Genomic DNA, 13119 nt, shown 5'->3' on the forward strand with positions numbered 1-13119 from the left:
AAGCATTGAAAAAAAGGTGGTTAGAATAAAAACTTCGGCTTAGCAAACAAAAATGAGCTGTTTCTTAAAGTAAAGAGTAAAGGATGGTATCATGATGAAAATTAGGTTTCACTTCTTGTTTGAAAAGCTTGAAATACTATCTTTGAACAATGTATTGATTGATTGCAAAAAAAGCTTTAAGTTCATTGAATATTTACCGGTTGTATTATACTGCCATCAACAGTAATGAAATTTAGCAGTAAGACCACCTCGCTATGAAGACAAATTTTCAAAAGTCCCACAGGTTGTCTTAACAGCAAGGTTTCACTGTACTAAAATAAATACATAAATACATTAAATGAATTAAAGATTTTTTGGTTAAGAACACAAACGTAATGCATTCAACTGCTTATAGTTCGACCTGAACTCTATGTTTCAACAATAAAGATCCCATGATGTTGCATTATTATTTTCACGTCATCGTGCGCCGTCCTTCGCTATAGGAGGAAGATCGTCTGGAACACAAACATGACGTGACCGGCGCGTGCACCGTTGACATGGTAACAGTGGTAACGATTGCAGAAGACAACAACCTCAGGGTGTGGGATAGATCCCGTGACAAAAAGGGGACCACACATAAGCAGGCCAGGACACTGGACCCTATAGATGACCTCTGGTAACTAGCGATTTATTCACAAATATATAAGCCTCGCTCTGGGAAAACGGGGTTTTCTGCATGTACAGCAAGTTTCGTCGAAGATTAGACTGTGCGGTGATCACAGGCTAATTAGGGACGGCACTTTCCGCCTGAACAAGATTTTTGTGAAAAAAGATACTCATGAAAGTGTCGTCCCTAATAAGACTGTGAAGGCGGCACAGGCTAATCTGGTACGACGCTTGACGCACTTGCATTAAGTCCCGTTTTGTCAAAGCGCCCGATATAAAATTACATTTAACTTGTTTTTAGGTCTGCCACAATTCAGCCGTGTCTCGTTTCCATTTCTATTTCGATTTAAACGTCATTAATTATATTTTATTGAGTTCATGTTGTCATTTTAAGCGAATGTTTTGGGTCCCCTTGATTCACGACCGAAATAAAGTATATCTGGTTCATATTTATTTTTATGAAATGTATATTGGAAATGTATATGGAAATATATATGCTCATTAAATTCATGTACAATAGTATAAGTTGAATTTTACACATAGTGTTCAATAGAACGGCAAACGAAATTGGGTGCGCTAAGATGAGAAAACATAATAATGGCCTCGCTATCAAGTGAAAATACACCGCAATATCATTGCGAAAAAAATACAACTATTCTCTGATTAGCCTAAATACATTCTGTCTGCACAGGGATTTTTTTCCGCTTGGCAACCAGGACGCGATTTTCGTAACAGAGAGGTTTAAGGGTGCCGTCGGCTTGTATGATGTCGGCAGACTTGAGTACCGCGCCGTTAGAAAACTAGTAAGACGACGAGTTTATATATATATATATATATATATATATATATATATATATATATATATAAATATATATATATAATATATGCTTACTTGTATTCCTTTCATTAGCTTTATTGAATTTAGACAACACATACTAATGACCTTTATACAAATAATGCATGAATAAAATATTTGTTTTCAAATAAATTGCATATTACTTGTTTAGTTTCTTTTATGAAATTATTCTTTCTGCAATAAACACGTATATTTTTTATTGCAATATCTTTCACCCCCTCTACAGCCCCCCCCCTGAAAGTTATTCGATACGTTAAATCCGTAGATGATTATTTTGATTAATTACGAAACTGTCAAATTAAGTAAAATTTTCAAAAAAATGTAAATTATTGTATGTCAAACTTTCAAACTTTATCAACAACAGGAATCTGGGCCCGTATTCACCAAACAATTCTTAGACTTAAGTCTAAGAATAAAGAAAATTCTTTAAATTAGAATATTCAAGAATTTCTTTAATTTTTAGTCAAACTCTGCTGTTTACATCATTGTCTATATTATTCTTCATATAGAACATTTTGTTAATTACATAATCACCAGTGAAGGCCTGTATATATTCAAACACTGAACACATTTTTCTTGGTTCCAAGTCTATTTTTTATTCTTCAGTCGTGGATGAAAGGCCTAGGATACGTAGAATTTTACAGAGGAGACAACAGATCAGTGGTCATGTACCTTGACCGGAAGGTGTACTTGTTCGACCTTGAAAAGATGGACGTCTGCTTCGTGTTTCCCGGTATTGTCTCGGAACAGAGTGTTTTTCGTGTGACCGAACGGAAGCGTACGTACAACCAGACGCATTATTGTCTACATTTTGCAATCGAGCTTCGTTCTGGAAAAACGTGAATAAATGCATGTGCGTAATGTGTCGTCCCAATTTAGCCTGTGCAGTGCGCAAAGGCTTATCAGGGACAACACTTACCACCAACATTTGATTTTCGCCACGACGAGACTTTCTTTAAAAGAAAAATACCATAAAAACCGAGAGTGTCGTCCCAGATTCGACTGTGTTTACTCTACCGGCTAATTTTGGACGGCACTTGACACACATGCATTAAGTCCCGTTTTCCCAATTCAAGACTCAACACAAGTTTAAGAGGAGATGCCAGAGTTCAAAACATTGCAACCATCGCCATGCCATTTTTGCCACGCGGGGATACCTTATTTTTGACAAATTATTGATCACAGACAATACATATGAATTTCTAAAAGTTGAAACAATGTGAAGTCATTCCGGGTTTCGAAACTGGGACCAATGCTTCTTTCGACTAAGCTTACAGTAATATTGCCACAAGACGTCGGTAAAGAACCGTTTTAAAAATAAGAAAATATGTCGATCAAAGTATCCTAAAACTATTCAGGTTTGTTAAGAAATCAAATTCATTATTTGCATGCTTTGGAGATTTTGCGAACTGTACGATTGCATTGTCAGTGTAAAAAACCGTTCCGCCCACATTATCTCTTACTATGACGCCTGTTTTTATTGTAGAACTTCTCGTGACGTCACGTGGTGGCAAGAACTTGAAACTGTACAACGTCACAAACGGCTGCGTTGACGCCATAATTAAAACTGGACACACGAAGAATATCAACGGACTTGAGGTCAGTTTTTATACATTTCTAAACATCACGCCATATGCCACATGTACAAGTGAAAAAGCAAGCCAAAAAAATAATCTTAAAACTTTATTGAAAAAAAATCACATTTTCGTGTGATTCCGCGCGTTTTGTGCATATATCTACTGCCATTCTCCCCTCTGATTCAAGTTCGACAGTTGTCAGTTCTGACCTCAGTAATGGGAAATCAGCTGGGTTATGTATGAGTATGTTAACTGGCCGCCAAAATATATATAGATATTGGCGATAAAAAGCGAAAAATAAACAACAAACAAAAGTAATTGAAAATTTGTCGTTGATTACGACGATGGTCGGTAACTCAAATGAGCCTCGCTCTGAGAAAACAGGGTTTAATGCATGTGCGTTAAGTGTCGTCCCAGATTAGCCTGTACAGTAAAACACTTTCCGCATAAACTGGAATTTTGCTAAGAAGAGACTTTTTAAAGACTTCCTTCCCTTTTTCCTGTGCGGACTGCACAGGCTAATCTGGGATGACACTTTGCGCACATGCATTAAACCCTGTTTTCCCCAGAGCGAGGCTTATTTGAGTTACCGACCAACGTCGGAATCGACGATATATTTTTAATTATCTTTGTTTGTTTGTTTATTCGCATTTTATCGCCTTTTCCGAGAGTGTGGCTCAAATCAATGTTTTACAGGTGAACGAGCCGGGAACGCTCGCCGCAGTGAGTTTAATCAAGGGACCCATTGTGCTGATGAACCTTGTTACATACTCTCGCATGTATGAGATCTCAGCCAGAACGTACAGGGGAGACGACAGTATCTTTACCTTTCAGAATAAAACATACATATGAATTTCGCGACATTCATCGTACAATCTATGATAAGGCTCGGGATTTTTTCTTTGTACATATAACATACTAGCATAACACGTATGATCAATCCAGTGCACTTTGCAAATGTTGTTGTCAATGTCGGTTTATTGTATTCGGTCCATCTGCTATAATGCTTTTTAAGAAGTAACCACATTGCCTGTTACAAATAAACGTATGGTGTATAACAATGACTATATTTCTTCTTGTTCTTAACCGTTTCAGAAATTAATTTTTATTTAAATAAATATTTATTACCTGTACACATGTTTACACCCTTGTTGCTAATCTTTCTCGGCATCACTCTTTATAGTCAGAGCTTTGAGTGTCGTTATATCTTAAACGAGGCTCGTTATGGGAAAACGGGGTTAAAAGCAGAGTCTTAACAGGGACAACACTTTCCGTCTAGAATTTATTTTTTCTTATACGCAACTTCCTTTTACCGTAACAGTCCATTCATGCGGGCGGTGTTGTTATTGATTAGCCTGTACGCATTAAGCCCATTTTTTCCCAGAATACGGATCATATAAGTTCCTCGCTGGTTTCAGGTGCGCGGTCCGTTGATTACCCTATGATGTTGTTTACCCGGGACAGCACGCGCTTTTTCTTCGGAGCATACAAAGGCTTAGATCGCACAGGCGATGTAAATCATCTCATCTGCTGGGACTTAGAACAAAGTAGGCTGTTCGTCCCTTTCTAAGACTAGATTAGTTTCTTTACCGACGAGGTTACGACCTTTTTATGACATGACTTTACCAATAAAACGACAATTATTTTACGATTTGTAGTATTCACCATTGAGATAAACACACACAATTTGTCATAGCGATACGGAAATGACATCGATCTTTGCTGGTAAATTCAGAGGAATCTATCTATTATTATATTGAAACATCATTACCTGTGTATTGACATTATTATGTAAAAAGACTCGCTTTCCACCAAAATTATTCATCTCGTTTGATTAAATATGGCATTAAATCACAACGCATGTCATATCTTATATCTTAGACTGACATAAGCACATCTACAAATGACGAAATTGACGTTTGTTCTTTAGTCTTACTTTTCATATAAGTATAATAAATGTCCTTATCGAATGAGACGCGTTCTGTCGATGCATGTGCGTAAAGTGTCGTCCCAAATGAGCATGTGCAGTCCGCACAGGCTAATCAGGGACAACACTTTCCTTCTTAACTGGATTTTTGTTTAGTTGAGACTTCCTATGAACGGAAAATTCCATAAGAGAGCAAATAGTCGTCCCAGATTAGCATGTGCGTACTGTGCCCGATTTTCCAACAACGAGGCTCTAATGTCTGTTGCAGAGCAAGAACTCTTTGAGCTGTGTGACAGAGAGACACAGGCAGAGTACGAGGAAGTTAAAAGTAACAAAAGTACGAAAATTACATATGTTTATCGTCTTGATGACGACCGCATTATGACCACGTGCCTCGACAATGTCGTCCGAGTGTATGACGTCAAAACAGGTTCGTACAGGAAAGACGACAGTATATATATATATATCAATATCGTTAATGAGATAATACTCGATCGATAAATTAAAAAAGCGTGTGTATCCCAACAATTCAAATAATTTGCAATATCCATCAATGCAATCAGGCAAGTTACTACACCGACTGACGGGCCACAGGACGACGGTGGAGTTAGCGCTGAGTGACGTCACGCCGTACTTCCTGACGTACGGTAGGCTCCAGGAGGAGAACTGCATTTTCCTGTGGGATAAAGCCACGTGCTCGAGGGTCGCCACCTTCTCGCTGGATGAGACGGTGAGAGCGCTGCCACGTGCGGGTCACTTGCATGACAACAGCTATGGTTGATTTATGACAAATCTTTCCCTCCAGAACGCCAACAGAAGAGATCCTCTTAATGGGTGTAAACCATATGCAGCCAGCATAACTCCAGACCGGCCCGTACAATCGCGCAGTCTGGTCAAGATTTACCAAATCCGCAGATGAGACTACGAAACATCTCGTGAATTTATAGCGGACACGGTAGCTCCTAATCAGACTGCGCTATTGAGCATTAGTGTTTTTTGCATAGAAACCGGGATACCTATGGGTGCAACAAATTGTTGCAAATAGAAGAATTCCAAGTCATTATTATATAACCGTACCTTGTACATGGCGTCTTTAAGCAAATCGCTTGAGCGCTACCTGTGTATTGAGCCAACTCGTGTTTCTTCGTCCGTGCGTCGGTCGATCTATTAGTCCGTGAGTCACCATAAAGTTGCCAATGTTAACATTAACTACTTTGGTAATAGTCATTTACATTTTGATCATAATTCACCATGACTTGATTATGAGCAACACAATTCTGCTACCCAAGCTTTCCTGTAAAAAGTTAAAGTCACAGGACTTAAGTCCTCATATTTGTTTTATATTTAGGTCAAAGCCCTCTACTGGAGCGATGATGGAACGTTTTTCTACACTCCCAGATATGGCCGTTGGAACCAAAGAGTTTCTGACGTCATCAAGTGGACAATTCACAATGGAAATAGACCCACGCCGAGGCCTGATGTTAAACAGAGTCCTCCGTTATATTCAAACGAAGGTAACAGGAATGTTATAACTATTTTTCTGCTGTCATTTTTCTTAAAAAAACGCAACAGAATAACAAAAAACAACAACAAACAAATACAACAACAACAGCAGCAGCAGCTGTTGCTGCTCATAATAATAATAATAATAATAATAATAATAATGATAATAATAATAATAATAAAATAATAATAATAATAATAATAATAATAATATTAATAATAAAAATACAATAATAATAATAATAAAAATAAAATAATAATTATAATGATAATAATAATAATAATAATAATAATTATTATTATTATTATTATTATTTAAATAATAATAATACGACTACTACTATAACTTGTGCGAGCGGTCGTTATATATAGTAATACAAGTGAACATACACATTTTAAACTCACATGTTTATTAGCCATCCTGTCCCCTCTGATTATCAACGCTCCTAACAAAGTCGAGAAAGGCTACCAACCGGAAGTGGGAGATCCCGACACGGACGACGAGGTCTTTGACACGGTCGACGAGGTCCATGACACGGACGATAAGGTCCCTGACATGGACGACGAGGACTTTGAGGATAATTCCGGGTGAGGTGGATGGCGAGGACACGTGACGTCACAGACTTTATGTTGTAGGTGGGGCTAGGAGACGCGATAGGAACCATGACATAGAAGAAAATATGTTTTAGTTAGAGTCATGACAAGTAATCTCTAATTGTTATCTGCTTCGGAATTTATTCATTGATTTCATAATAACCTTGTTACTAAACCATTACGTGCACAACCTTACCAATACTTATTTAACATATAACCATACGATATATTTAACCTGGCCTTTGTTGATGTTTGCCCATTATTCATTTTAAAATGACGAAAAACGGAGACAAGATGATGATTCGTTCAGTCAAAGCGATAAACAGCAGCATTTCGTAAACCTCCCACTGTGATGATGGTACTGTAGACCAGAAAAGCTCTCGTATAGTGAACGTCATAGTTTCCATTTTAGCTCTTTTTAAATTCTTTATTTGTTCATAAAATGTGTGTTCCTCTTTTTGACTGTATTTATTGAATTAATTAAATTCTCAAATATATTATTACATATTAATTTTATTGAAATTATAGAGTTGTTTGTATGTGATAGCAGTAAAAATAATACAATTGGCATTCTCACATCATTATCAGTACGTGGCGACAGTGGTCTAGTGATATGATGCTTGTCTAGGAATCGGAATGTTCCTGGTTGGAATCAGCAGAGCACTGAATATTTTCTGAGCAAAAATTAAACCACACGCTTGCACCTCTCCACACAGTTTAATAAATCAGTACCTGTCAGGGAATATGCACTGTGCCGTGGATGCATACTGCGCCGAGTGTAAACGGACGACTTATATCCAGTGATCAGATGTGTACATGTGAAATTCGGCTTACGATTACAAAATCATCAATAATAAAGTATAAACATTACCTTGGATCTTTAACCTTTACACGTATTCAAAGGGTATTCAACTATTCATAAGTTGAAGTTGGTGTAAATGCAGACTATACATACTTATTTTGCTCACAAAGTCGTTCATGTAATAAATTCATATACGCATTACGGAATACCGTTAGTGCCATCGTGGTTACACATTAAAGTCCAGAGGGCGACAATGCGATAGTGCGATAGTACGATGGCGACCATGCGTTAATACGATGGCGACAATGCGATAGTATGATGGCGAAGGTTCGATAGTACGATGGCGACAATGCGATAGTCATCGTACCGTCGTCATCGTATTATCGCATTGTCGCCGTCGTATTATCGCACTGTCGCCATCGTATTGCCGCATTGTCGTCATCGTACTGTCGCATTTTCGCATTGTCGCCATCGTACTATCACACTATCGCCATCGTATTGCCGCTCTGTCGTCATCGTATTATCGCATTGTTGCAATCGTAATATCGCATTGTCGACTAACGCCTACCGGTACACAAACTATTATTCTGCAGAAACAAAATAGATGACTTTATACAGATGTACTTTGAAAGAGGTTTCAGTTATTATAATGAAATCAAATTCTTATTAAGTTATAGAATGGGTATTGATGTAAGGTACGCCGAACTATAAAGTATTTTGAAAAGTGCGATAGTACGATGGCGACAATGCGATAGTACGATGGCGACAATGCGATAGTACGATGGCGACAATGCGATAGTACGATGGCGGCAATGCGACAACGCGAAAGTACGACGGCGACAATGCGATAGTCATCGTACTGTCGTCATCGTATATTCGCATTGTCGCCATTGTACTATCACACTGTCGCCATCGTATTATCGCACAGTCGTCATCGTATTATCTCACTTTTGAATTGTCGCATGGTCGCCATCATACTATCGCATTGTCGACTATCGCCTTCCGGTACACAAACTATTCTTACTGCAGAAACAAAATAGATGACTTTATAAAGATGTACTTTGAAAGAGGTTTCATTTATAATAAAATCAAATTCTTATTAAGTAATAGAATGGGTATTGATGTAAGGTACGCCGAACTGTAAAATATTTTTAAAAGTTGCTCCAAAAATACGAAGTGCGCATGTGTACCGGAAGGCGATAGACGAGAATGCGACAGTATGAAGGCGACAATGCGACAGTGCGACAATACAATGGCGACAGTGCGATAGTACGATGGCGACAATGCGATAAAACGATGACGAAAGGGTGATAGTACGATGGCGACAATGCGATAATACGATGACGAAAGTACGATGACTATCGGATTGTCGCCATCGTACTATCGCGTTGTCGACTATCGCCTTCCGGTACGTCAGCACGACGACAATTCGACAGTACGATGACGACAATGCGTCAGTGTGACAATACGATGGTGAAAGTGCGATAGTACGATGGCGACTATGCGATAATACGATGATGGCAGTACGATAACGCGATAGTGCGATGGCGACAATGTGATGATACGATGGCGACAGTACGATATGACTATCGCATTGTTTTCAGCAACATTCGTAATTTGATCCAAAATGGTACGAATTAAATGAAAATGAAACAGCGAATGTCATTAATTAACCTCGCGGTCGCTACTACCATATGCAGGAAACTGCCGTGTATTTATACAATATTTTTATCTGCTGAAACAAAATGAACGATAAATATTTTCATTAAATCTTCATTGAGCAAAATCGAATATCAACAAGCTGTTCAGTGTACTCTTGCCACCTTAAGGTGGTCGTATTTATATAAATAGTAAATTCAGATGTGAAACATTAAAAATTGAATGTAACATAAAGGCGAAATTGCACATTTGAATGACCTTACTGCCATTATTTCATTTCATTCTCACCGTTTACTACTTTTACCACTGATTGTCTCACTGCCAATGGAATGTCCCTGATATTATAAAGTTGCAATATTGTTTTCACGCAACATTTTATGCGAAATGGGATTTTGGTTGAAATTTCCCGCTCAGAGGCAAAGTGAAAATTGCTATATGCAGAATAAATCCAAAACAACCTTCAAGTAACTCGCAGGCTGCTCAGGTTTAATGATGTTTGCTGCGCAACACGATTTTAGAGTTGAAATTAAAGCCTTACACTTTGATCTATTAAGAAACGTCTTTAAGTTATTTTGATTATCTTATGGACTACACACAGGTCAAAATGCGTATTTGAGAAGTAAAGGGTTAAGCAAAGTCTGAACCTTATGGTTTTAGGATATAAAAGCATGGTGCATGGAACATGACAAATTATACGCAACAAAGAAATTCTTAAGCATATCACATGCAAATTCAGGGGCGGTCGAGAAGCGCCCAATAACAGGTTTGAATGATGCAAACGTGTCAGAATAGCGATGGTATATTAGCCGCGTAATGCAAAAATGGATCTTATGCCGTTCGTGGACAGGGTAGCTCTAGACCAGCCTGCGAAATCGCGCAGTCAGGAGATTGGATGTCCGCTATAAAGTCACGCAAGGTTTCTCGGTCTCATTAGCGGACAAGGTAGTTACAGGCCAGACTGCGCCATTTTAGCATGATAATGCATATTGATTAAAGCTACAAGCAGGAACATACACAAAATTAAAATAAAAAAAAGAATGGTTATTGTGACTAAAATGATGATACTATTTAGGATGATTTTTAAATAGCAACATTGTGCCGAAATGGGAAGTTGAAATACCCTGAAAGCATGTTTTGACTAACACTTGTCACAGCATTATGAGATTATTTAATACAAAACAATAACACAGTATCAAGCGATGAACCTTTTTACAAAATAACACAAATTCCAATCGAAAACATGAGCTGTCTGAACAATGCCTCGCCAGGACACATAAACATTGATTTTGAACAAAAACTATTTGTTTGTATTTTCCTACAGTGCCATTGATTGCTGACCTTTACCAGATATGCCTCATATGTAAACAAAAATGAAGTTTATATATGCTTGCGCTACAATAGCTCAATTTTATATCGAGATCTTAAGCCAAACCCATTTTGAAATAGATTTAGTAACAGTGGCCTTGACCTTGATCACACCCATCCCGTATGCAATCCATAGACATTATAAATGTTTTTATCACATTTAATTATAAATGCTAAATTTGTTTTTAAATTATAAAGTACAAATAATTCTTCAATATTTTCAGTGACATTGACCTTGATTCCACACATGGAGTGTGCAATTCGATTCTTCATCAAGATATGAGGCATTTATGTCTGAAGTTGTAATACAATACTTCATTCTTGATAAACGTCCGAGCCTCTTTCTGGGAAAACTGAGCTTAATGCATGTACGTAAAGTGTCGTCCCCGATTAGCCTGTGCAGCTCACACAGGATAATCAGGGATGAAATTTATCGCCTTATGTGGATTTTCGTTTAGAAGGGACTTTCTTTAAACAAAAAATTCTACAAAAGCGAAAAAGTGTCATTCCTGATAAGCCCCCACTCTTTTAATATAAGGAGCGTACATCATTGTCGGCAATACAAGTGCCCCTTGTTAGTGAAAACCCAATATCAATTGAATATTGTGCACTATAACCTTTATAAAGCCCGTTATTAGAGCATCGTTCTTGGAAAACTTGGCTTGATGCATGTGCGTAAAGTGTCGTCCCAGATTGCCAATGTAACGACACTCATTTCCGCTTTAAATGAACTTTCGTTGAAAGGATGTCTCTTCTCACCGAAAAATGTGCGGAAATTGTCGTCCGTGATTAGCAAAATTATGCGGAATGCACAGGTTAATCTGGGATGACTTTTTACGCACATGCATGTCACGGTACCGAACTTAAGCGGGATTGGTGGAAAGATGTGTGGCGGTCCGGTTAGCTCAGTCGTGAGAGCACTCGTCCTGTAAGCGATGTGTCCCGGGTTTGAGTCCCGGACTGGCTGCACACTTTTCACCACCCGGCGACATGTAGTAAGATCAGTTTTCTCAGAACGCGGCTCATTTGTACTTGCACCATAAGCAAATCTATCGTCAACTTGTCATACCAGTATGACTTTGTTTGTACATGAGTATATCAAGCTCCTATGACTATATTTTATGAACTGTTTAAGTAATTAAAGTATTTTGTGTCATGGTTTTTTAGTAACAGTCACCTAACATAAGATCTCGGCAGAAATTAAGTGCAATGCTGCATACACCTGGCCTAACTTTAAATAAGAACACACAATTTCGTGATACTACATTACGCACTATTCCAGTTTTTGAGGACAGACAAACTGCCAAATTTATCTAATATATAAACAATGTATTCTGCTTAGAATACATTGTTTTGCCTTTTCATAAATAGATGTGCACACCGGAATAAAATTACGAGTATTCCGTGGACTCTCTTAAAAATTGGAAATTTAGTCTTCACATGTTGTCCTTCTGAGTTAACAACGTACAATGTACACATTCCGAGCCTCGCTCTGGGAAAACAGGGCTTAATGCATGTCCTTGAAATGTTTTACAGTCTGCACAGGCACAGGACGACACTTTCCGCTGTAATGGTATTTTTTCGTCTAAAGGAAGCGATAATTTTCCTTCATATACACATCATTGAGTCTTCTTTTATGTCATTTTAATCTTGCTAAATGTGTATCTTATGGACAGTCATTTTTTATTATTCGCATGTTTGTCGCGTCCGGTTTTGTATCATATTTCATGTCAATATATTTTCACTTTTAAGTAATGTATTTTACGTGTGCTTCTAGTTATAGAGAATACTATGTGATTGTGTTCTTAAATTTATCCCACGAGTGAAGTAAGGTTTGCATGGCGAGGATGCTGAGACGAGTGGGATAAATTTAAGTACACAATCACACTAACATAGTATTCTATTTATCCTACAATATTTTGTTTATTTAATTTATTTCTGATGCAATGAAAATAGCAGGCTTTAATTTATAAAATAAAAGCAAAAACACATTAAAATAGCTGAATCTAACATTGCGTAGTAATATTAATTGTGATATTTCCCGTTTACGGAACTCGAAATAGTTTTTAAGAATTCCACGCAAAAGAAAAGTAACGAGACAAACTATCTCTATACGCCTCGAATCAAATTTAATCAGCGTTCCAAATGTAACACATTCAAGTAGAACACAGACGGTTGTGTTCAGACTACA

At 37.7% G+C, this 13119-nt stretch overlaps 2 protein-coding genes across 5 annotated transcripts in view; one reads left to right on the forward strand and one right to left on the reverse strand.

Moving 5' to 3' along the window:
* Nucleotides 1-7599, forward strand: part of LOC127864284 (uncharacterized) — a 58908-nt gene extending 51309 nt beyond the window's left edge. For 2 of the 3 annotated variants that reach the window (XM_052403951.1, XM_052403952.1), the window contains 10 exons: nucleotides 483-655; nucleotides 1337-1448; nucleotides 2108-2279; nucleotides 2988-3100; nucleotides 3775-3895; nucleotides 4497-4625; nucleotides 5274-5435; nucleotides 5569-5735; nucleotides 6354-6519; nucleotides 6925-7599. In XM_052403951.1, coding sequence (XP_052259911.1) covers nucleotides 483-655; nucleotides 1337-1448; nucleotides 2108-2279; nucleotides 2988-3100; nucleotides 3775-3895; nucleotides 4497-4625; nucleotides 5274-5435; nucleotides 5569-5735; nucleotides 6354-6519; nucleotides 6925-7100 — 1491 coding nt within the window. In that variant the 3' untranslated portion in view covers nucleotides 7101-7599. Of the gene's footprint in view, nucleotides 1-482; nucleotides 656-1336; nucleotides 1449-2107; nucleotides 2280-2987; nucleotides 3101-3774; nucleotides 3896-4496; nucleotides 4626-5273; nucleotides 5436-5568; nucleotides 5736-6353; nucleotides 6520-6924 lie in introns of those variants that run through there. The other variant, XR_008041677.1, reaches the window with a different exon arrangement.
* Nucleotides 1-13119, reverse strand: part of LOC127864285 (uncharacterized) — a 502833-nt gene that overhangs the window by 348245 nt on the left and 141469 nt on the right. The gene's annotated exons all lie outside the window — the stretch shown is intronic.

The sequence above is a fragment of the Dreissena polymorpha genome, chromosome 1, assembly GCF_020536995.1.
Source record: "Dreissena polymorpha isolate Duluth1 chromosome 1, UMN_Dpol_1.0, whole genome shotgun sequence".
Classification (NCBI taxonomy): domain Eukaryota; kingdom Metazoa; phylum Mollusca; class Bivalvia; order Myida; family Dreissenidae; genus Dreissena; species Dreissena polymorpha.